Below are 26267 nucleotides of genomic sequence, written 5' to 3' on the forward strand. Positions count from 1 at the left end.
GGTGGACCATTTCAGTTTGTCCATAATGTGTACGCCGAGGAACTGAAAACTTTCCACCTTCTCCACTACTGTCCCATCGATGTGGATCGGGGGGGGGCCATCTCGTCGTTGTTGGTAATCAAGCCTACCACTGTAGTGTCGTCTGCAACCTTGATGATTGAGTTGGAAGCGTGCATGGCCACGCAGTCATGGGTGAACAGGGCTGAGAACGCACCCATGTGGGGCCCCAGTGTTGAGGATCGGCGGGGTGGAGATGTTGTTTCCTACCTTAACCACCTGGGGGCGGCCCGTCAGAAAGTCCAGGACCCAGTTGCACAGGGCGGGGTCGAGACCCAGCGTTTCGAGCTTAATGACAAGTTTGGAGGGTACTATGGTATTAAATGCTGAGCTGTAGATAAGGAACAGAATTCTAACATAGGTATTCCTCTTGTCCAGATGGGATAGGGCAGTGTGATGGCGATTGCATCGTCAGTGGACCTATTGGGGCAGTAAGTAAATTGGAATGGGTCTAGGGTATCAGGTAGGGTGGAGGTGATATGCTCATTGACTAGTCTCTCAAAGCACTTCATGATGACAGAAGTGAGTGCAATGGGGCGATAGTCATTTAGTTCAGTTACCTTAGCTTTCTTGGGAACAGGAACAATGGTGGCCATCTTGAAGCATGTGGGGACAACAGACTGGGATAGGGATTGATTGAATATGTCCATAAGCACACCAGCTGGCCTGCTCATGCTCTGAGGACGCGGCTAGGGATGCCGTCTGGGCCGTCAGCCTTGCGAGGGTTAACACGTTTAAATGTTTTACTCACATTGGCCACGGAGAAGGAGAGCCCACAGGCTTTGGTAGCGGGCTGTGTCAGTGGCACTGTATTGTCCTCAAAGCGAGCAAAGGAGTTGTTTAATTTGTCTGGGAACAAGACGTCGTTGTCCGTGACGGGGCTGGTTTTCTTTTTGCAATCCCTGATTGACTGCCACATACGTCTCGTGTTTGAGCCGTTGAATTGCGACTCTACTTTGTCTCTATACTGACACTTTGCTTGTTTGATTGCATTGAGGAGAGAATAGCTGCACTGTTTGTATTCGGTCATGTTTCCAGTCGCCTTGCCATGATTAAAAGCGATGGTTCGCACTTTCAGTTTTGCGCGAATGCTTCCATCAATCCAATTAGGAAATGTTTTAATAGTCACAGTGGGTACGACATATTCAATGCACTTGCTAATAAACTCGCTCACCGAGTCAGCGTATACATCAATGTTGTTGTCTGAGGCTATCCAGAACATATCCCAGTCCACGTGATCGAAGCAATCCTGAAGCATGGAATCCAATTGGTCAAACCAGTGTTGGACGGACCTGAGCACGGGCGTTTCCTGTTTTAGTTTCTGTCTATAGGCTGGGAGCAACAAAATGGAGTCATGGTCAGATTTGCCGAAGGCAGGGCAGGGCTTTGTATGCATCGTGGAAGTTAGAGTAGCAATAATCGAGAATGCTAGCAACCCGTATCTTGCATTCGATATGCTGATAGACTTTAGGAAGTCTAGTTCTTAAGGTTAGCTTTGTTAAAATCCCTGGCTACAATAAAATCAGCCTCAGGATGTATGGTTTCCAGTTTACATAGAGTCCAATGAAGTTCTTTCAGGGCTGACGAGGTAATTGCTTGGGGGGGATATACACGGCTGTGACTATAATCGAAAAGAATTCTCTTGGAAGATATTGCGGTCAGCATTTGATTGTAAGGAATTCTAGGTCAGGTGAACAAAAGGACTTACATTCCTGTATGTTGTTGTGATTACACCATGAGTCGTTAATCATAAGGCATACACCCCCACCCTTCTTCTTACCAGAGAGATGTTTGTTTCTGTCGGTGCGATGCATGAAGAGCCGGGTGGGTGTACCGACTCTGACAACATATTCCGAGTGAGCCATGTTTCCGTGAAACAGAGAATGTTACAATCTCTGATGTCTCTCTGGAAGGCAACTCGTGCCCTAATTTTGTCCACTTTGTTATCTAGAGATTGGACATTGGTGAGTAATATGCTCGGAAGGGGTGGGTGGTGTGCTCGCCTTCTGAGTCTGACCAGTAGGCCACTCCGTCTGCCTCTCCTGCGGCGACCGTGTTGTTTTGGGTCGACCTCTGGGATAAGATCCCATGTCCAGGGTGGAGGACCGAACAAAGGATCCGCTTTGGGAAAGACGTATTCCTGGTCGTAATGTTGGTAAGTTGTCATTGCTTTTATATCCAATAGTTCTTCCCGGGTGTATGTAATAACTCTTGAGATTTCCTGGGCTAACAATGTAAAAAATAATACATAAACTAGTACATAAAAAAAAAAATAACTGCGTAGTTTCCTGAGGACCAGAAGCGAGGCGACCATCTCTGTCAGCGTCATCTTGCTGTATTCTTGATACCATTTGAAAGGAAACACTCTGTGGAAGTTTGTGGAAATGTGAAATTAATGTAGGAGAATATAACACATTAGATCTGGTAAAAGCTAATACAAAGAAAAAAAATGCCTTTTTTTCATTGAAATGCAAGAGAAAGGTCATGAGGTACTATTCCAGGTTAGCCGCAATTTAGATTTTGGCCACTAGATGGCAACAGTGTATGTGCAAAGTTTTAGACTGATTCAATGAACCATTGCATTTCTGTTAAAAATGTTGTATCAAAATTGCCTAACTTTGCAATCATTGTTTTTTGTTTATAATACATTTCAAGTAAAAAGTCTTAGTCTCAGTATCACTCCGGTAGCGTAGATTTGCCAGTGTGCTATTTCACCAGTTGTCATAGTGTTGTGCAATTGCATTTTCGAAGTAACCTCAAAAATTTCAAGCATCAAAAGACAGAATCATCAGGTTTTTTATCAGGGGATAAACATACTTTATTCATTTAAAATATTATGTAATAAAAAGCTAAGTAGGATTCCTTTCATGGCGAGGTTCCAACCTCACCCATACATATTGTTACCCACAAACCAAAATGATTAGCATTAAGTCGTCTATACTTTGACAGGTGTGACTGTCTCAGTGTGAGTATATCACAGCTCCTCCCTGTGCTCTTTGTCCTCTTTCTCTTCCTTGGCTGCACTCTGTGTGTCTACACCGGGCTCCTGGCCCCCCTCTCCCTCCTGTTCCCCTTCCTTGTCCTGTTTGTCTGTCCACACGGGGCCGCTGGTGCCGGGCTTGGCCAGGCGGAACTGGGTGGGCCTCAGGGAGTAGCAGAAGGATGGTACCTGGTCGGGGTGGCAGGCTTTGGTGGCCCGCAGGCGTCTCACAGAGAGGCGTGAGCCCTCAGTCAGAGCCGGGGTAGACAGGGACTTGAAGGTATTCTTCACCCACAGGAGATCTGGGGGCTTGCGATGTTCCGAGTTCCCCGATCGCCGCTGCCAGGTGCACTTGCTGAGCTGGAGCTCCACGCGCGCTTGGGCTGGCTTGAGGGGCCGAGGACTGGGTTTGTGGATGGGATGGGGTCTGGGGGCCCCTCCTGGGCCTGTGGGTCGGTTGGGACCGGTTTGCAGGGATGGATCATTGTGTGTAGTGACAGGGGCAGGATGGTCAGTGGCATCAGTGCCAGTCAGGGGTACCAAGACAGCCGTCATGGCTACAGGAGAAAATGTATTTTCACTCACTGACTTCTCCCGAGACACTGATGCTACAGACTCGGTCTTCTGAGTCCTGCTGGTGGTGAAGATCATTTGGGTGGAGGCACTCTTTGGGCGCTGGGCTTGGAGGGGTACTGCTGTTTTGCTCCTGCGGCTAAGAACAGGGACATGGGCAGTCTCGCCATCATACAGTAGCACAAAGTCCCTCTGACTGGCCAATGGCAGCAGCTTCAGTCCACAGCGACACTTGTTGAAGATCTCCAGAGTCAGATCTACAGGAGATAAGGCATAAGGCTGTAAGGCCTGATTAACCTACAGCTGGGTACTAGCTATCACACATCAGGCTATTTTCAACCCTCCAATAGAAAAACAGAGAGAAGCCACACACAGGCAAACTAACAAATTAAAGGGGAACTGGCGACACTTCATCTCGCTATCTTGAATTGCAAAGACAAAAAAAGTATTTCCGAACTGTGTTTATTTCTGAGATCAGCTGCATTTGAGGATATCTTGTCAAATTCTTGAGGTAATATCATAGTCCAACAGAACTAATTAAGCCAGTCATGTGAAGGGTAGTGTGTGCTCACCCAAAGTTTCCACAACAGTACTGGGAATCACTTCCTTCAGGGCCTCACAGTTGGTGTGGAGGGCTGGGTTACAGTTCATCTCCAACAGCCACACCTAGATGAGGACAGACAAAGGCACAGCAAGCACATCAACTGATAATTTGACCAACCGCTCACAAATACTTTTAAACTCACACACACTTTACATTAAAAACCAATGAGGTGTTTTGCCGACCTTAAAGTCATCGTCAATCATGAAATCACAGCCAATCAGGTCAAAGTACCCCAGTTTACGATATAGCTTGGCTTTCACAGCGAAGAAACACTGGATCATGATCTGCTGCATTCGCTTCTAATGAATGGATAACAGACATAGGGCAAGACAAACAAACAGACAGACACAAAGGTGTGGGTGGAGCGGATGTCGTTTGTAGTCTCTCCCAGGAGTAAAATCACATCACTTAACTATAAATAACACCAATGATGCTTTCATAATTGGTCCCTGAAGGGTTAACTTAACCATGATGTAAACCTAAAAAAAAACTACAACTCACGGCGAAAGCGCCAAGCACCCAGTCCCTAGGCAGGCCCTTGGCAACACTGAGCTTGTCATTGACGTAGGTGTTGAATCGATCCATGGACCAGACAGTCTCCTCCTTCAGCACGCTGTAGAGAGGGTTCTTCTTCTGCATGTACTGTGGGGAAACAAAAGGAGGACCAGGATACACATGAATGGCCAGAGAGAGGAGTTGTTACAGGGCCAACAGTTTGAGACTTGATTGGTACCATTATTTTATGACCTGGTTTCTGGTCTATTTTCACGCAGTATCCTAAGGAGATGCATCTGTTGACAACCTGATTCTGAAATAGTAATACTCTGCTTATATGACTAAACTTGCAGGTCAGGGGAGCAGGTTGACGTTTATTGTCTTGTCCTGGAGCAGAACTGAGCATTTTCCCTTTAGACAGGCCAACTGCAACATCAAAATTGCCTATATTGTAAAGATTCATTATATTTTTTATTTTACTTTTTGTCTTTATTTAAGGTTAGGGTTAGACATTAGGGTTAACAGTGTGGTTAAGGTTAGAGTTAGAGTTTTGGTTTAAAATCAGCTGGTGACCACTCTGCAGAGCTGCCTCCAGAACAAGATTCATGACGAAAAACACTATCCTGCTCAGGGGAGGCAAAATAATTTTGTAAACCATGAAAGAGAAGCATATTTTTTCTACTAACCTGATTGGTCAAATGGGAAGAGAGGTTGGGGGAGTTGGGGTCATAAAGGTCGCAGGTCAAGCGCACGTAACCATGGCGAAAAAATACCATGTAGGGTGAGGTGCAGGCAATGAGGAAATAGGAGCGCACATCAAACTTTCTCCCCTTTAAGAGCAGAGGGTTCTGGACATACCTGAGGAAACATTAGATATACATTATAATCCACTTGGCTGATCTAGGATCGTCCCCGCAGTCCAAATAATTGTATTCATAATGATAAGGAAAAACAGATCCTAGATCAGCATGCATACTCTTTCTGAATACAGGCCCAGAGCCTTGTATCAATAGATACAAGGCTCTGTAGATACAATAGATACGCTGAGAACGTCACGAAAACAATGTGCACGCTTCAGTGGTGCAGAAAGCCATGTGTGGTTGTGATTCTGGATAGCCAGATAGCTAGCAACAATGACAAGAAACTGCCATGTGGGGAATCGTTGTATCTTGTTATTGATACCATGTCTTGTTTGAGGTGTTTTGACTGATGTTTCGTCTATGCTAAATGTCTCAAATTCATGAGCTAGCTAAGCAACAACTGTAACGATGTATTTGAGAGATGAGGTGCTCAATGTGAAACTTTATATATAGTTTACATGTTGTCAACAATCTATGCCAACACCGTCTGTTTTGCCGCATAAACCAACCTGTCTAATACATGGCTCTTTTAAAAACAGATCTTACATTCCCTCTGTTGGTAGAAATGTAATAATATATCCAATTCGTCAACTGAATATGGCAAACAATGGCAGCTTTGCAATTCATGGAGAATTACTACAGTATAACCACATCGAATAAAATCAGAATTATAAAATGTATTTGATGATCATATAATCTGCAATTCCTTTTGGCTTTGCAGACACAGTACTGAACGTCCTTATAAAGTAGCGTTCACAGCCCTACTGTTCACCCACTGCTGCACGATGCGTGCCTGGGGCAAGCGAAAAGGCAGCGTCCTGTTGCACTGGCTCTCTGCGATGTTCTGCAGCTTGAGTCTGAAGGCCGAGACGTCGTCCTGGCTCCTCAGGAGGAAGATGCCTCGCCCCTGGTTGAGGCCCGTGGGCTTACAGATCCACATGCTTGTCTTCTCATCACACATACCTAGCAACGCAACATGGTTTTATTAGAATATCTAACGTAAACTTGAATGAAACTACTGATACGAGCAAGAGCAGTGTGCTTTCTTTTTTCGCATTATTCCCATGCACCTGCAACAATATAACTCAGATGTGGGAATGATTTTTTAAATGTCTTATTAGAATATCTCCAAATAGTGACATTTAATCATTGTAGTTATATGTGAACTATGCAGACAAATTAGTTATATGTCACCTTTGCTGACTACATTACCTACAGTACCAGTGAAAAGCTTGGACACACCTACTTATTCATGAGTTTTTATTTATTTTTTACTATTTTCTACATTGTAGAATAATAGTGAAGACATCAAAACTATGAAATAACACATGGAATCTTGTAGTAACCAAAAAAGTGTTGAACAAAGAGATTCTTCAAAGTAGCGACCCTTTGCCTTGATGACAGCTTTGCACACTCTTGGCATTCTCTCAACCAGCTTCATGAGGTAGTCACCTGGAATGCATTTCAATTAACCTTGTTAAAAGTTCATTTGTAGAATTTCTTTCCATCTTAATGCGTTTGGGCCAATCAGTTGTGTTGTGACATGGTAGCGGTGGTATACAGAGATTGCCCTATTTGGTAAAAGACAGAGTCCATACTATGGCAAGAACAGCTAAAATAAGCAAATAGAAATGACAGTCCGTCATTGCTTTAAGACATGAAATTCAGTCAATCCAGAACATTTCAAGAATTTTTAAAGTTTCTTCAAGTGCAGTCACAAAAACCATCAAGCGCTATGATAAAACTGACACTTATGAGGACCGCCACCGGGAAGGAAGACCCAGGTTTGTAACTGCTGCAGAGGATTAGTTCATTAGAGTTACCAGCCTCAGAAATTGCAGCCCAAATAAATGCTTCACAGAATTCAAGTAACAGACACATCTCAACATCAACTGTTCAGAGGAGACTGAGTGAATCAGGCCTTCATGGTCAAATTGCTGCACAGAAACCAATACTAAAGGACACCAATAAGAAGAAGAGACTCGCTTGGACCAAGAAACACGAGCAATGGACATTAGACTGGTGGAAATCTGTCCTTTGATCTGATGGAAAAATTCCAAATTTGAGATTTTTGGTTCCAACCGGTGTGTTTTTGTGAGACGCAGAGTAGGTGAACGGATGATAGGAGTGGCAGGTAGCCTAGTGGTTAGCACGTTGGACTAGTAACCGAAAGGTTGCAAGATTAAGTCCCCGAGCTGACAAGGTAAAAATCTGTTGTTTTGCCCCTGAACAAGGCAGTTAACCCACTGTTCCTAGGCCGTCATTGAAAATAAGAATTTGTTCTTAACTGACTTGCCGAGTTAAATAAAGGTAAAATAAAATCTCTGTGGTGTGGTTCCCATCGTGAAGCATGGAGGAGGAGGTGGGATGCTGTGGGGTGCTTTGCTGGTGACACTGTCAGTGATTTATTTAGAATTCAAGGCACACTTAACCAGAATGGCTACCAGAGCATTCTGCAGCGATACGCCATCCCACCTGGTTTGTGTTTAGTGGGACTATCATTTGTTTTTCAACAAGACCATGACCCAACACACCTCCAGGCTGTGTAAGGGCAATTTGACCTAGAGAGGAGAGTGATGGAGTGCTGCATCAGATGACCTGGCCTCCACAATTACCCCACCTCAACCCAATTGAGAAGGTTAGGGATGAGTTGGACCGTGGAGTGAAGGAAAGCAGCCAACAAGTGCTCAGCATATGTGGGAACTCCTTCAAGACTGTTGGAAAAGCATTCCAGGTGAAGCTGGTTGAGAGAATCCCAAGAGTGTGCAAAGCTGTCATCAAGGCAAAGGGGGGCTGCTTTGAAGAATCTAAAATATAACATATATTTTGATTTGTTTAACACTTTTTTGGTTATACATGATTCCATGTGTTTTTTCATAGCTTTGATGTCTTTACTATTATTCTACAATGTAGAAAACAGTCATAAATAAATAAAAACCCATGAATAAGTAGGTGTGTCCAAGCTTTTCACTGTTACTGTATGTGTCACAATAATGAGTTATTTATGTCACCAAGCAGACTAAACCTTATTGTTGTCATTATGCATGTTATTATATTTCACCTGATTGTTGTAATTTTGCCGTAGGCTTGAGAGATGCTGTTTCAATTGATAATATGCAGATGTATCATTGTCATCCTCTTAACTTAAAGGAACAATTATAGGATTTTCAAGAAGCAAAGTGTCAGTTGCCACACCATTATGATGATGCAGTTTGCAGCATGATGATGATGTGGCAAGTGGCACTTTGCTTCTTGAAAGTCCAATATCCTGAAAACTTGACTGCTGACATGCAAAGATTTGGGGACTGTATTAACAATGGACTAATGAAAAAATACCAAAATATCGTTTTTGAGTGGATTTGTCATTTAACTTTTAGAATTAAAGTTACTATTAACTTCATGATGATGCACATTGAAAGTTATACTGCATCCTTCTTCTATGGCAGCTGAGTCATAAGTCTACTTGTGCTATTGGTGTGGGAGAACTGGGAGAACTGACTGTGTCATGGTTTCTTCTTCAACCCTTCTGCCTCTTTAACAAACCTAACTGCAGAAGGTGAAATTAACAGGTTTCGAAATGCCTTGAGGCCAATATGTAAAGCTTAATAAAGAGCAGTGATACTAGCAAGAGCAGTGTGCAGGTTTCTTCTTTTTTCTCATGTTACTCAACTGTTACCATGCACCTGCAACAAAGAAAGCTCAGATGTGTGAGTGCCTTTTGAATTTTGAAATGAACAGCTTTGAAATGAGGTGAGGAGCAATGGTGGAAAGCCTGCTGCAGTAAGGCGGTAGCCAATGTTAAAGGACTGTGGGTGTCATGGCTTTTCACTACGTCTCTCTCTGTCTCTCAGACATGCCCTCTGCCAGCATTTCTCTATAGCAACACAACAGGTTTCTCTTGTGATTTTATCACAATAGCCTACTAGGAACTGAAGTGCTGTACCTTAACGTTCCAACATAAAAATAAATAAATAATAATACATTAAAATCGCCAGGACAACTATTGTGTCACGCAAATCTGTCAGTTACGCATGATTTGTTTTCATTATCTTTGCCGTCATTGTCTTTTCCATGAAGCACAAGTTACTTTCTCAACTGTAGCCCGCTACAGAATCTTGTTGAACCTGTATTGTAGTGTGCTAGTATTGACATGTTATCGTGTTACTGGAGGCGTTGTATTTGACTTAGGCCAATTTTTACCTTCCTGCTGGGCAAAGAAAGCCTCTCTCTCATCTCTCATGTCCATGCGGAAGGTGGTGGGGAAAAACTCCTCAATTTTCATCCTCCTACAAGGCAGAGAAGTATTGCCATTAGATGAAAGGTCACTGTATTACTTAAAGGCATAGTCTTATCTTATTTTCAATACTGGATTTAAAACGGATCCAGGAAAATCAATACCCTAGTGAAGTAAAAAAAATAAAAAAAAATAAAGGGAGCTAACATAAGTTATAGAAGTAGCCATTAGATGAAGTAACCATTGGAAGTAGACATTAGTAACTACTCTATAGAGATACAGTATTTTACAGGACTATAATGTGAGAGGCCTATGCACCTTCTTTGTCTCAGATGCCTCACCTCAGTCCCCGACCGTGGTTGACCTTGCTGCTGAAGCGGTCATACTCCCTTAGGCTGCTAAGGAGGCCGATCTTAGTGGTCAGCACCTTGTTGTTGGGGATCTGGAAAAGGAGCTGTTCACCTACGACATGATGACATATTCAAAACCATTCTCCTTCATATAGTCATTTTACATCTGTTGTCTTCTACAAAAGAGACATGATTTCAAACACTGAACCCAGATATATATTTGCCGCTTATTATGAAATATTCAAGACTGAATTAACATTTTATGTAACTGTAACTGTATTGATACCTCTGTGGAGTGAACCATATGAGCTTGTATAGTACAGTTACCTTCTTTGAAGTTGTAATAGGTGACTGGGGATTTGATCTCACACCACTTGAGTTTAAAGTCCTCTCTAGTCTTGTCATAGATCCGTTGCCATCCTCTGCTCTCACAATAGGAGGTTACTCTACATTGAATAAAAGTAGTCAATACAAAAAATGGCTAGACTCAAAAGATTGAATTAAGGCCTAAGTTGAATTGTCTTATCATTTCACTTCGTTGGAATAGGGGAGTGACTTACATGGAGGCTCCGTTCCCTCCTCCAAAGAAGAAGAAAGACCCTGGGCCCCTGGGCTCCTCTGTCCGCCTGTCCCTCTCCCTTTCTGGATATGGTAGTAACACCACCCCCCTGGGGGATGACCTCCTCCTGCTCCCACTGAAGCACTGCTCCTCCAGACACACACCTGCCGCACCCAGAGATATGGATTAAAACACACACTCATACACACACAAGTAAACGCACACATGCGTACACTCGTACAGAACATGCACGCTTACACACTTGAACTGCTGAGTGCCAAATTCTATTCAAAAAGTGTCAATATGTACTGTAACTAAAATGGTGGCAACTCTAGATAGGAAAGTCTTGTTTACTAAACCATAATAAATAATATTGCTTTTATCAGCTTTGTAGTTCCTGAGTGCTGATTTTGAACATGCCTTTTCATTTCAGTATTCTAGCTTTTCTTTTATCTTTGTTCACTAAAGCATATAAGAACTGTTTTGCACTGTATGACTAACTGGACGTTTATATGCCTCTCCTGTTACTTATTATCGGAAAACTTTAGCAGACAAATTCGATTTTTAGAACCTGATGAGAAAAAAAACTGAATTGAACCACCAGAATACCACCATTCTCCACACACACCTGGCCCTCCATCCTCCCCGCTCCTCCGTGCTGCAGACATCCCCTGGTTACCTCTGAGACCTGTCTGTGGGTCCTCCTGCAGTTGGCCTGCCCCTTCACTGGGTTCTGATGTCACTTCCTGTATCTTGTTGTTGTGGGCCAGGGACCCGCTGTCTCCCACCTCCTCCTGTGTCCCTCCCTGGCTCTGTCTCTCCCGGGGCGTGTTGTCTCCACAGGCCAGCTGGGCTTCCGGCAGCCCTCTCACCCCTGTCTCGCCCTGAGGGCAGGGCTCAACCAAGTTCTCAGATGACATCACTTACCACTGATGCTGACCCAGATCGTGGGAGTAGTGGAGTACTGTAACAGGAGGAGTTTTTCCATTGGGAATGGCACCTGGACCGGACCACCCCTCTCCTTCTCGCAGTCTGTGACACTATGGATAAGATTCAAAAGGATGGCTGTTTAATTGTAGTTTCTTGCATGTTTGTTATTCTATTTTTTATTGAGAAATACAATTTTCTAAATGTAATCACAAAATGCAATTTAATCTCAATGTCAAGCAAATTGTATTTTACTGTATTCATAGCCTTGAACATTTGCCAAATTGTTTTATTATTTTATGCTTTATAGCTAATAAAATGTTAAGGACAAGTAATTAGATTAATTAATATATCACAAAATGCATTAAATGTAGTCCTATTGAGCAATTTGCAGAATCGAGTGTTTAGCAGAAGTAGATAGGCAGTAAGTGATGACCTCTGACCTTATCTTAAGCTGGTCTTGTTGCGCACTGATGCCTTTAGATTTCAGCTATGCATGCAGCTATTTAGGTCCAAAACAACAGCTTTTTCTTTGTATGCATTTCATCCAATGGTCCACATGAGGCCCTGAAAAGGAGAAAAAATTGCCCATGCACAAATGAGATAGTGTAAGTCAATATGCTGTAATTCAGTGTTAGTCCATGTAGGTTTTGGTCTGTATAAAATACTACTGGCACACTGGTAGCCAGCTTAGCCAATGCAGGACAAACTGATTAGGAAAGTGTGTAAACAGCCACTGGTTGCCTGGGAAATGGGTGCCTTGGCAACAGTTGCTAATTCTAGATTGAATCTTGCAACAATATCACCACAAGATATACTAGTCAAGGATATGAATCCCACATGCACCCCACCTCCAAGTTTAGTTTCATTCAATATTAATTGCCAGTAAGCCTGTGGTGTGACTTCTATAGTAATATGATAACAGAGTGTCAACCAAAATGGATTTGTCAGTTTTCCAATGCATTGTATCTAGCAAAAGTGTAAAATAATATTTTCTGGAGGGTGCACACATCAAAGTATCCAGGGGGCATTTCTTTCCTTTTTTGTTGTAATAATCTTCACACCTTGTCTTGGGTCTTTGTTCCATAAATGTCCACTTCTTTCCAGATTCAATTTAATAAGTACTGATCTAAAAATAAACATGTTTAATTTGTATTCATTTTATCACTGAGTGTGTGTTTGCGGGGGATCATGGCAAATACTGGTAGGTAGTTAAGGAAACATTTTCCTTTTTTCTCTCCCCCATAAAATTTGCCTGCCCCTTTTTTAAATCCAGTAATCACTCCCCATCTCACCCATTTGCCTACAGACGACCCACCCAGTCACAGTTGGCAATTACCACTAATCCTCCCTCTACCTCCGAACACCATGATAAATTACTGGGAGTGGTGCCGTTGCATCTAACAGCCATGCAAACCTACAATATACTGTTGTCTGATTGTGGATTTGAATGTTATGAGGGTCTTTCCACAAAATGAGTGCCTTTTGCGGCCCTTTGATATTTGAAGTAGAAATTGTACACCAATATTTAATTTTAAAAGCCTGTTATACCTGGGGTGGCAGGTAGCCTAGTGGTTTGAGCGTTGGGCCAGTAACCAAAAGATTGCTAGATCAAATCCCAGAGCTGACAAGGTAAAAATCTGTTGTTCTGCCCCTGAACAAGGCAGTTAACCCACTGTTCCTAGGCTGTCATTGTAAATAAGAATTTGTTCTTAACTGACTTGCCTAGTTAAATGAAGTTTCCTTGAATATAATATACTGTGACCACATGGAGAATTCAATCAATCTGATTTTTATAGGAATAAAGATATGGTGAAACTATTATTTTTGCCTCTTTTTTTCATAAGAACAATTGTACATTTTATAGTCAAATCATAGTGTAAAAGCAGGTGAGCTGGTTCTACTCTTTTTGGCCATTTGCTGGTGTTTTGTGGTGTAAAATTGAGTGGGTTGAGCATAACACGTAAACCCTGTTATGCATTCATTAGATAGACAGGCTAGAAATGTTCGAACTATGTCTTTTTTTTAAAGCTTGCATTCAAATGCCACTCCCTGTTGCACAAACTGTAAAACAGGATAAGTTCTGGCTACTCAAACATTTTGAGGAAACTGATTACCTAAAATACAAATACGGGCACTTTTGGATGTTGAATGTTATTGAAAATGAAACCTCTTGAAACTGCTTTTATCTATCTCAATATTTTTCTTCACTTTGTCTGGAAACAAGATCTAAGAGTGGTTGAGACTATACTATTTAAGAATATAAAGATTTTTATTGATTTCCCCAAAAAGCACCCGATGTCACAGGGAGGCCAAAAAGATCATCAAGAACAACAACCACCCGAGTCACTGCCTGTTCACCCCACTATCATCCAGAAGGCGAGGTCAGTACAGGTGCATCAAAGCTGGGACTGAGAGACTGAAAAATAGCTTCTGTCTCAAGGCCATCAGACTGTTAAATAGCCATCACTAGCACATTAGAGGCTGCTGCCTATATACATAGACTTGAAATCACTGGCCGCTTTAATAAATGGAACACTAGTCATTTTAATAATGTTTACATATTTTGCATTACTCATCTCATTTGTATATGCTGTATTCTATTCTACTGTATCTTAATCTATGCTGCTCTGACATTGCTCGTCCATATATTTATATATTCTATATATATTCTATATTTTCTATATTGATGTGCTAAATACATGTTTCTGAGTATCATCAAGGCATATATGGACATTTAGACATGACAATGATGAATACATATAATTAAGAAAACTTCAAAATAGTAAAAAAAACATGATTTAAAAAATAATAATGTAAAATGTTATATAAAATACCTTAGACACAATTTCTGTCATTTCATTTTCAACTAAAATAACACATTTTATGAAATGGTGGCAATGACGTTTCCCCTCGGGTATTTTAAATCAAATAAAATCAAATCAAATGGTATTGGTCACATACTGTACACATGTTTAGCAGATGTTATTGCGGGTGTAGCGAAATGCTTGTGTTTCTAGCTCCAACAATGCAGTAATATCTAACAAGTAATATCTAACAATTTCACAACAATACACACAATACATAGAAATCTAAGTAAAGGAATGGAATTAAGAATATATAAATATATGGACGAGCAATGTCAGAGCGGCATAGATTAAGATACAGTAGAATAGAATACAGTATATACAAATTAGATGAGTAATGCAAAATATGTAAACATTATTAAAATGACTAGTGTTCCATTTATTAAAGCGGCCAGTGATTTCAAGTCTATGTATATAGGCAGCAGCCTCTAATGTGCTAGTGATGGCTATTTAACAGTCTGATGGCCTTGAGACAGAAGCTGTTTTTCAGTCTCTCAGTCCCAGCTTTGATGCACCTGTACTGACCTCGCCTTCTGGATGATAGTGGGGTGAACAGGCAGTGACTCGGGTGGTTGTTGTTCTTGATGATCTTTTTGGCCTCCCTGTGACATCGGGTGCTTTTTGGGGAAATCAATAAAAATCTTTATATTCTTAAATAGTATAGTCTCAACCACTCTTAGATCTTGTTTCCAGACAAAGTGAAGAAAAATATTTTGACTTGTTTTAACAAAATTTAGCGGTAGGTTTCTGAATTCCTTTCTCTGCATGTTGAACAAGTGGATTACTCAAATCGATGGCGCCAATTTATTTGAATTGCACGCCCTCCAATTTCACCAGAAGTTGTCGACAGGGGACGCCTTGCCCTAAGAAGGCGGGACGCCTAGCCCTAAGAAACCAGTGTTTCTAACCCTGTACATGTGTTTCTGCCTAATGCATTGAATCCCAAAATTGTTCAAAAAGATGCTTAAGTTATTGAGGCATGTTTCTTTGTTTTTTTAGGTTTTGAATTGTGTGTTCTATATCTTCAGTATAATTAAACATGTACAACTGTGACATTAAAATGTTTAATGGCATTTTCATTAGTTGTTTTATATGAAATGTAATTTAATCCTCAGGTTCCCTAAAATGTAATTAAACTATAATATTTCATACGGAAAGAAGTATGTTCAATAGGAAAACGATATTAGCAGGTACGTGCACAGACTGATTTCCAACTGAGTCCCAGTACTAAAACTCATAATTCTTCCTCGTTTTGGAAGAAACAAGCCTGAAACCTTGAACAAAGACTGTTGATATCTAGTGGAAGCCATAGGAATTGCAATCGGGGAGCTGGATTTGGATATGCCCTTATACTGGCCATTGTAATAGCATGGGCTTCTGGGCCTGAGCAACAGGCAGTTTGCTTTGGGCACGTCAGTCAGGTGGAATTTCAGAAAAAAGGACCCTAGCCTGAAGAAGTTTTAACAAATGATTGTTCACTGGCTGCAGTCTATTGATACAGACTCATGAGACAGGTGTGTGCTCACTCAAGATTAGGTTTTTCCCTTAATGCACTCTATTGCTTAACGAGAGAGTAAATGTCCTCCCAGACTGTGCCATCAAGCATCATATGTCGTTTTGTAGCTGGATGTGGCTCACGGACAAGCCCAAGCACATTCTCTGGTTGGTACCATATAATGTCCTCTTTCATTGGCCAAAATAATTGGTTGGCTCCCACATAACTCATCATCTTGACTAGAGCATAGCTCTTTGCATCAACATTATGTATAATACCAGGGTAAGGGTCTTCATCATATTTCACAACACACCACTTTCCAATCAGTCCCTCATGTATGTCTGCAATGTGCTGTATTGCGCTAGGAGATGGCTGTGGTGCTGTGCAGGTGGAAGGATGTGCTTTGTCTGCCTCTATTTGTTGAATTATCACGGTTTGTGCATGGGCCAAAACAATCACATACAGTAGATGTGGAGTCATTTGAAGGGCAGTTAGGTCATCATTCTGTAGCTGTAAGACTTCAGGTGAGTGTGGTGGTGTGTTCCTTTACAGGTATGACTCCATAACCACAATTTTCTGGATAGTTGATCTTCTGTTTCTTTTTTTGTTGCTGGGAAAGTTGTGAGATGGATTTCAGTTCACCACTTTATTTTCACTTGAGTTATTTTTCTTTTACATACACCTTAGCCAAATACATTTAAACTCCGTTTTTCACAATTCCTGACATTTAATCCTAGTAAAAATTCCCTGTCTTAGGTCAGTTAGGATCACCAATTTATTTTAAGAATGTGAAATGTCAGAATAATAGTAGAGAGAATGATTTATTTCAGCTTTTATTTCTTTCATCACATTCCCAGTGCGTCAGAAGTTAACATACACTCAATTAGTATTTGTGAGCATTGCCTTTACATTGTTTAACTTGGGTCAAACGTTTCTGGTAGCCTTCCACAAGCTTCCCACAATAAATTTGGTGAATTTTGGCCCATTCCTCCTGACAGAGCTGGTGTAACTGAGTCAGGTGTGTAGGCCTCCTTGCTCGCACACACTTTTTCAGTTCTGCCCACAAATTTTCTATAGGATTGAGGTCAGGGCTTTGTGATGGCCACTCCAATACCTTGACTTTGTTGTCCTTAAGTCATTTTGCCACCACTTTGGAAGTATGCTTGGGGTCATTGTCCATTTGGAAAACCCATTTGCGACCAAGCTTCAACTTCCTGACTGATGTCTTGAGATGTTGCTTCAATATATCCACATAATTTTCTTACCTCATGATGCCATCTATTTTGTGAAGTGCACCAGTCCCTCCTGCAGAGAAGCACACCCACAACATGATGCTGCCACCCCCGTGCTTCACGGTTGGGATGGTGTTCTTCGGCTTGCAAGCCTCCCCCTTTGTCCTCCAAACATAACGATGGTCATTGTGGCCAAACAGTTCTAGTTTTGTTTCATCAGACCAGAGGACATTTCTCCAAAAAGTACGATCTTTGTCCCCATGTGTAGTTGCAAACCGTAGTCTGGCTTTTTTATGCCGGTTTTGGAGCAGAGGCTTCTTTCTTGCTGAGTGGCCTTTCAGATTATGTCGATATAGGACTCGTTTTACTGTGGATATAGATACTTTTGTACCTGTTTCCTCCAGCATCTTCACAAGGTCCTTTGCTGTTGTTCGGGGATTGATTTGCACTATTCACACCAAAGTACGTTCATCTCTAGGAGACAGAACGCGTCTCCTTCCTGATCGGCATGACGGTTGCGTGGTCCCATGGTGTTTATACTTGCGTACTATTGTTTGTACAGATGAACGTGGTACCTTCAGGCGTTTGGAAATTGCTCCCAATGATGAACCAGACATGTGGAGGTCTGCAATTTTTTTGGGCTGATTTCTTTAGATTTCCCATGATGTCAAGCAAAGAGGCACTGAGTTTGAAGGTTGGCATTGAAATACATCCACAGGTACACCTCCAATTGACACAAATTATGTAAATTAGCCTATCAGAAGCTTCTAAAGCCATTACATAAGTTTCTGGAATTTTCCAAGCTGTTTAAAGGCACAGTCAACTTAGTTTATGTAAACTTCTGACCTACTGGAATTGTGATACAATGAATTATAAGGGAAATAATATTTCTGTAAACAATTGTTTGAAAAATTACTTGTGTCATGCACAAAGTAGATGTCCTAACCGACTTGCCAAAACTATAGTTTGTTACAAGAAATTTGTGGAGTGGTTGAAAAACGAGTTTTAATGACTCCAACCTAAGTGTATGTAAACTTCCGACTTCAACTGTATGCAAGTACTACATTTAAGTTTAGAAGACCACAAATCTCTTTAATAAGACAGTGTAGTGTCTTTTGTCAGTGCTTGGTGGGACATTGAAGACACTCTAAGCATTAATTCTTACATGGAACCCTCCCATATACTTGTGTAAAAGTACTTTCTGTTTCGTTAGTGTTCAGCCAATGTCAGCCACACCTTGATAAAGAACCGCCATCTGATAGACAGTCTGTGCAAAGTGCTGCATGGGTGGACAAAGAGAACAGGTTTGAAATACAGCCTTGTCGATCCCTTGGCTCGCCATCTGCCAATAGTGAGAGAGTGTGTGTGTGTGTGTGTGTGTGTGTGTGTGTGTGTGTGTGTGTGTGTGTGTGTGTGTGTGTGTGTGTGTGTGCATGCATGTCACTGGCTGGAGACAGTGGAAGGTGTGGATATTTGCCCATTTCCACATCATCCCAACTGCTTCCTGCACCAGGAAGTACTAGGCAATTGTAGTGCACCCTTTAGTCATGGTGTCTCTACACAACCCATTATTTGGAGGGATTCTCCTTGTTGAGGTGTTATAGTGGAAGGGAAGGAGTTAAGTTGTAAAGAAAGGTTGTTTTCAATTGCAGTCTCAAACCATTCATGATATCCACAGAATTACAGTGAGAAGGGGGGCTCTGGGAGTAAGTGTGTTGTCATGCTTTTCATTTTTTAAATTTAACCAGGCAAGTCAGTTAAGAACAAATTCTTATTTACAATGACAGCCTAGGAACAGTGGGTTAACTACCTTGTTCAGGGTCAGAACAATAGATTTTTACATTGGCAGCTCGGGGATTCAATCTAGCAACCTTTCATTTACTGGCCCAACACTCTAACCACTAGGCTACCTGCACTCAGGATTAGGGTCAGATCCATTCCACCGAGGGGGGAGACATACAAGATGGGGAACCCTTTAACATTTCCTGTGAAACATCTTTCTTTTGGGGGGAAAATAGCAAGAGCAGTAAAGGCCAATATGTTGTTAATATATTGTATGAGGATAAGGCTGTATTCTGCGATAGAAAAGCAACATGTCTTAAATTGTGCTTTTGTAAGTGTGTCTGTTACACAAGATCATCATGGGATTCTGAGGGTGATAGAACTACCTCCAATAGGTGTTGGCTGCTTCCATGTCAAAATATACAACCAAAAAATATTCCAATTTATTTATCCTTCAGGGCTTCTGTTGGAATCCTGCCGTTCATCATCGTAAAGCTGTATAATAAACTAAAAGTGGCATGTCCCAAATCCAGCATATGCTCCCACCCAATTTAACCCCTTCTTGTAATTCCATTGACATACTTGTACACTCAAAAAAATGCTGGGTTGTTTGGATGACCCAACTACTGGGTTACAGGCATTGGGTCACTTAGTTGAGTTGTTTTCTTTAAAAAGAGCAAGGTTGGGTTGTTAATGCTGGGTTATTGATGTAGGGTTATTGAGATCATATGACCCAGTGGGTGTGTTAATTCTCCCGCCAAATTCAGAAGATCAAAGTGATCTGGCAAGCTCCTGAATGAGGATTTTTGCAGCTGTGTAGCAAGTGAGTAAAAGGCTAGCTAGCTAACATTACTAATTATTCATTCAGGAATAAATGACCTAGCTATCATAATTACATATTATCTCAGTCATTGGCAATTTTAGATAATCTTAGCTAGCAAGCTAGCTAGCAAACAAACCCATGCAAGCTAACTCGAGCATTAGGTAGCTACTTTGCTAACATATGCTAACTTAGCTGGCTAGCTAGCTAGCAAGCTATTTCCAGTGCTGTGTGTGATAGCAAACATTTTAGATTTTTGTTAAAGTTGTGTGAGCTAGCTAGCTATGTCAGTGCCTGTTGAAAGCTTGTCTTCTGTTGAAAGCCTAACATTAACATTACTGTGTGGTGAATTTTGTCAAATCAGGTAGATAACTTGGTTTAGCTAGCTTGCTAAAACTAGGTTTCTCACCTTATTATGCTAGCTAGATTTTACTAAGCTAGCTAGGCCTATTCCTTGTCTCTGTTAATTTAACATGGCTGAAGCTAGTTGGCAAACTTATAACTATGGTGGTTCAGATACTGTATGTTTTTTTGCCTAATTGTTTCTAATTGTTTTAGCTATCTAGCTGTTACTTTAACATTACATTGAAATTAAAGGAGTGTCTCAATTGTTCATCCAAGTTTAGACTATCCATTTTGACTCTCCACTTAATCAAATCAAATCAAATGTTATTTGTCACATGCTTCGAGTACAACAGCTTTAGACCTTACAGTGAAGTGCTTACTTACAAGCCTTAACCAACCCTTAACCAACAATGCAGTTTTAAGAAAATACCCCCCCAAAAAAGTAAGAGATAAGAATAACAAATAATTAAAGAGCAGCAGTTAATAGCAATAGCGCCGATATACGCTGAGCTGTAGTCAATGAATAGCATTCTCACATAGGTGTTCCTTTTGGGCAGTGTGGGCAGTGTGGAGTGCAATAGAGGTTGCATCATCTGTGGATCTGATGGTGTGGTATGCAAATTGGAGTGGGTCTAGGGTTTCTGGGATGAGGGTGCTGATGTGAGCCATGACCAGCCTTTCAAAGCATTTCATGGCTACAGACGTGAGTGCTATGGGTCGGTAGTTATTTAGGCAGGTTACCTTAGTGTTATTGGGCACAGGGACAATGGTGGTCTGCTTTAAACATGTTGGTTTTACAGACTCAGACAGGGAGAGGTTGAAAATGTCAGTGAAGACACTTGCCAGTAGATCAGCGCATGCTGTACACGTCCTGGTAATCCGTCTGGCCCTGCGGCCTTGTGAATGTTGACCTATTTGAAGGTCTTACTAACATCGGATGCGGAGAGCGTGATCACATAGTCATCCGGAGCAGTTGATGCTCTCATGCATGTTTCAGTGTTCCTTGCCTCAAAGCGAGCATAGAAGTTATTTAGCTTGTCTGGTAGGCTTGTGTCACTGGGCAGCTCTCGGCTGTGCTTCCCTTTGTAGTCCGTAATAGTTTGCAAGCCCTGCCACATACGACAAGAGTCGGAGCCGGTGTAGTATGATTCGATCTTAGTCCTCTATTGACGCTTTGCCTGTTTGATGGTTCGTCGGACGGCATTGCGGGATTTCTTATAAGCTTCCGGGTTAGAGTCCTGCTCCTTGAAAGCGGCAGCTCTACACTTTAGCTCAGTGCAAATTTTGCCTGTAATCCATGGCTTCTGGTTGGGGTATGTACGTACAGTCACTGTGGGGATGACGTCCTCGATGCACTTACTGATAAAGCCGCTGACTAATGTGGTGTACTCCTCAATGCCATCGGAAGAATCCCGGAACATATTCCAGTCTGTTCTAGCAAAGCAGTCCTGTAGTTTAGCATTTGCTTCATCTAACCACATTTTTATAGACTGAGTCATTGGTGTTTCCTGCTTTAATTTTTGCTTGTAAGCAGGAATCAGGAGGATAGAATTATGGTCAGAATTGCCAAATGGAGGGTGAGGGAGAGATTTGTACGCGTCTCTGTGTGTGGTGATCTTGTTTTTTTTCTTCCTCTGGTTGAACATTAAACATGCTGATAGAAGTTAGGTAAAACTGATTTAAGTTTCCCTGCATTAAAGTCCCCGGCCACTAGGAGCTCCGCCTCTGGATGAGCATTTTCCTGTTTGCTTATGGTGGTATACAGCTCATTGAGTGCTGTTTTAGTGCCAGCATAGGTCTGTGGTTGTATGTAGACAGCTACGAAAATACAGATGAAAACTCTCTAGATACAGTTGAAGTCGAAAGTTTACATACACTTAGGTCATTAAAACTCGTTTTGCAACCACTCCACAAATTTCTTGTTATTAACAAACTATAGTTTTGGCAAGTCAGTTAGGACATCTACTTTGTGCATGACACAAGTCATTTTTCCAACAATTGTTTACAGACAGATTCACTGCATCACTTATAATTCACTGCATCACAATTCCAGTGGGCCAGAAGTTTACATACACTAAGTTGACTGTGCCTTTAAACAGCTTGGAAAATTCCCAAAAATGATGTAATGGTTTTAGAAGGTTCTGATAGGCTAATTGACATAATTTGAGTCAATTGAAGGTGAACCTGTGGATGTATTTCAATGCATACCTTCAAACTCTGTGCCTTTTTGCTTGACATCATGGGAAAATGAAAAGAAATCAGCGAAGACCTCAGAAAAAAATTGTAGACCTCCACAAGTCTGGTTCATCCTTGGAAGCAATTTCCAAATGCCTGAAGGTACCACGTCCATCTGTACAAACAATAGTACGCAAGTATAAACACCATGGGACCACACAGCTGTCATACCACTCAGGAAGGAGACGCATTCTGTCTCCTAGAGATGAATGTACTTTGGTGCGAAAAGTGCAAATCAATCCCAGAACAACAGCAAAGGACCTTGTGAAGATGCTGGAGGAAACAGGTACAAAAGTAAAAAGTAAAATAAGTCCTATATCGACATAACCTGAAAGGCCACTCAGCAAGAAAGAAGCTTCTGCTCCAAAACCGCCATAAAAAAGCCAGACTACGGTTTGCAACTGCACATGGGGACAAAGATCATACTTTTTTGGAGAAATGTCCTCTGGTCTGATGAAACAAAACTCGAACTGTTTGGCCATAATGACCATCGTTATGTTTGGAGGAAAAAGTGGGATGCTTGCAAGCTGAAGAACACCATCCCAACCGTGAAGCACAGGGGTGGCAGCATCCTGTTGTGAGGGTGCATTGCTGCAGGAGGGACTGGTGCACTTCACAAAATAGATGGCATCATGAGGGAGGAAAGTTATGTTCAAAGTTATGTTCAAAGTTATGTTCAAATGGACAATGACCCCAAGCATTCTTCTAAAGTTGTGGGAAAATGGCTTAAGGACAACAAAGTCAAGGTATTGGAGTGGCCATCACAAAGCCCTGGCCTCAATCCTATAGAAAATGTGTGGGCAGAACTGAAAAAGCATGTGCGAGCAAGGAGGCCTTCACACCTGACTCAGTTACACCAGCTCTGTCAGGAGGAATGGGCCAAAATTCACCCAACTTATTGTGGGAAGCTTGTGGAAGGCTACCAGAAACGTTTGACCCAAGTTAACCTCTCTTGGGTAGGGGGCAGTATTATCACATCCGGATGAAAAGCATGCCCAAAGTAAACAGCCTGTTACTCAGGCCCAGAAGCTAGGATATGCATATAATTGGTTTCTAAAACTGTTAAAATGATGTCTGTGAAAATAACAACGGATATGGCAGGCGAACCCCCGAGGACAAACCATCCCAAAAAAAAAATAATAATCCTTCTACTGTTTCCAATGGCTTTCATGTTTATTATGAGGCGAAGTCCTCCCAGATTGCAGTCCCTAGGGCTTCCACTAGATGTCAACAGTCTTTAGAAAGAGTTTCAGGCTGGTCTTTGGAAAAATCAGTTAGAAGTTGTAGTTTTTCTAAGTGGCTCCCATTTTGGGTGTAGTGTTTCCATGCGCGTGGGTGAAAGCTTGTTCTTTGTTATTTATCTCCAGTAATGAACATACTATTCTCCGTCTTAAATTGTATCATTTATTTACGTATTAGGGTACCTGAGGTTTGATTATAAACGTTGTTTGACTGGTTTGGATAAGTTTATTGGTAACGTTTGGGATTCATGATGTATGCATTTTGAAGGAGGGAAAACGGTGGATTATTGAATGAAGCGCGCCAGCTAAACTGAGTTTTTATGGATGTAAAGAAGGACTTTATCGAAAAAAGGACCATTTGTGATGTAGCTGGGACCTTTTGGAGTGCCAACAGAAGAAGATCTTCAAAGGTAAGGCATTTATTATATCGCTATTTCTGACTTTCGTGTCGCACCTGCCTAGTTGAAAAATGTTTTTCATGTTTTTGTATGTGGGGCGCTGTCCTCAGATAATCGTATGGTGTACTTTCTCCGTAAAGCCTTTTTGAAATCTGACACAGCGGCTGGATTAACAAGAAGTTAAGCTTTATTTTGATGTATAATACTTGTATTTTCATGAATGTTAAATATTTATATTTCTGTCATTTGTAATTCGCATTCTGCAATTTCACCGGATGTTGGCCAGGTGGGACGCTACCGTCCCACCTGCCCATAAGAAGTTAAACATTTTAATGGCAATGCTACCAATTACTATTTGAGTGCATGTAAACTTCTGACGCACTGGGAATGTGATGAAAGAAATAAAAGCTGAAATAAATCATTCTCTCTGCTATTATTCTGACATTACACATTCTTAAAATAATGTGGTGATCCTAACTGACCTAAGACAGGGAATTTTTACTAGGATTAAATGTCAAGAATTGTGAAAACTGAGTTTAAATGTATTTGGCTAAGGTGTATGTAAACTTCCGACTTCAACTGCAGATAATGTGATCTACAGCTTATCTTGAGATACTCTACCTCAGGCGAGCAAAACCTCGAGAGTTCCTTAGATATCATGCACCAGCTGTTGTTCACGTATATGCATAGGCCCCGCCCCGTGTCTTACCAGAGGCTGCTGTTCTGTCCTGCCGATGGAGTGTATGTTCATAATGTCGTCGTTCATTCATGACTCGGTGAAACATAAGATATTACAGTTTTTAATATGCCATTGGTAGGATATACGTGTGTTCAGCTCGTCCCATTTATTTCCCAGCTATTGAACATTAGCAAGCAGGACGGAAGGCAATGGCAGATTAGCCACTCGTCAGCTAATCCTCGCTAGGCACGCCTGTCTTTTTCCACTAAATCTCCGTTTCCTTCTCCGGCAAATCACTGGGGATCTGGGCCTGGTCGGGTGTCTGTAGTAGTATATCCCTCCCATCCGACTCATTGAAGAAGAACTCTTCGTCCAGTTTGAGGTGAGCAATCGCAGTTCTGATGTCCAGAAGCTCTTTTCGGTCATAAGAGACGGTAGCAGCAACATTATGTACAAAACAAGTTACTAACAACGCGAAAAACAAACAAAATAGCGCGATTGGTTAAGAGCCGATAAGACGGCAGCCCTCCCCTCCGGCGCCATCGTTCAGTCCTAATCTTTGTTAACGTTATGTTTTTGTCCCCACTGCCAAGATACTAGAGGCTGTATGACCCTGAGCACTATCCCACCACCAGTTTATCCATTTTGACTGTCCCCTACAACTTAGTCATTGTCCCCATGTCACGTCCTGACCAGTATAGAGGATATTTTGTTATTGTAGTTTGGTCAGGACGTGGCAGAGGGTAGTTGATTTATGTATTACGGGGTTTGTTGGTCACTGGTTTATGTTTGTATTTCTATGGGTATGTTCTAGGTTCGTTTTTCTATGTGTAGGTTGGGTGCTGGACTCTCAATTGGAGGCAGGTGTTTCTAGTTGCCTCTGATTGGGAGTCCTATAAGTAGGTGTGTGTTTTGTTTGTCACTTGTGGGTAGTTATTTGTTAGCAATGCTTTTTGTTGAGCCTGCTACTCTGTTCCTGTCGTTAGTTTGTTTATTGTTTTTTTTCGTGGTGTTCTCATTTTTATAATAAATATGTTGAGCACGCAACCCGCTGCGCCTTGGTCCCATTCTATCTTCTACGACAGCTGTGACACCCCCAGATACTAAAGACAACATGGTCCTGAGAGTACTTCTCCCACCACCAGTGTACCGAGCGCATGTAGCTCGGTACATATTGAAATGAAAATAGTGTCTCAAAAGTTCATCCACGTTTATCCATTTAGGCTGTCCCCTAAAAGCTTGTTATGTCTTTGTCCCTCGATACTAAAGATGACATGATTCTGAGAGCATTTTTCCCACCACCAGTGTAGCGAGCTGGAAAGAAGTCTGCCCACCCAAGCATTGATGAGGTCTGAAAGGTAGCCTAGTGGTTAGAGTGTTGGGCCAGTAACTGAAAGGTTGCTGGATTAAATCCCAGAGCTGACAAGGAAAAAAATCTGTCTTTCTTCCCCTGAGCAAGGCAGTTAACCCACTGTCCCCCGGTGCTGAAGACGTGGATGTTGATTAAAGCATTCAGAGGGGTGGGGTTAAATGC

General features: G+C 41.7%; 1 protein-coding gene across 1 annotated transcript; it reads right to left on the reverse strand.

Annotated features, from left to right (window-relative positions):
- Positions 1 to 2864: 2864 nt before the first annotated feature.
- Positions 2865 to 12360, reverse strand: ttll10 (tubulin tyrosine ligase-like family, member 10). The gene is made up of 12 exons (XM_014135380.2): positions 12083 to 12360; positions 11341 to 11752; positions 10714 to 10876; positions 10481 to 10599; positions 10145 to 10265; positions 9770 to 9855; positions 6346 to 6532; positions 5396 to 5567; positions 4716 to 4856; positions 4397 to 4513; positions 4183 to 4276; positions 2865 to 3867 (listed from the first exon to the last, which is right to left on the reverse strand). The coding sequence occupies exons 2-12, from the start codon at positions 11630 to 11632 to the stop codon at positions 3032 to 3034; spliced, it is 2328 nt and encodes a 775-aa protein (XP_013990855.2). The 5' UTR covers positions 11633 to 11752; positions 12083 to 12360; the 3' UTR covers positions 2865 to 3031.
- Between the last annotated feature and the right edge of the window lie 13907 nt (positions 12361 to 26267).

The sequence above is a fragment of the Salmo salar genome, chromosome ssa13 (genome assembly GCF_905237065.1).
Source record: "Salmo salar chromosome ssa13, Ssal_v3.1, whole genome shotgun sequence".
NCBI classification, from domain to species: Eukaryota; Metazoa; Chordata; class Actinopteri; order Salmoniformes; family Salmonidae; genus Salmo; species Salmo salar.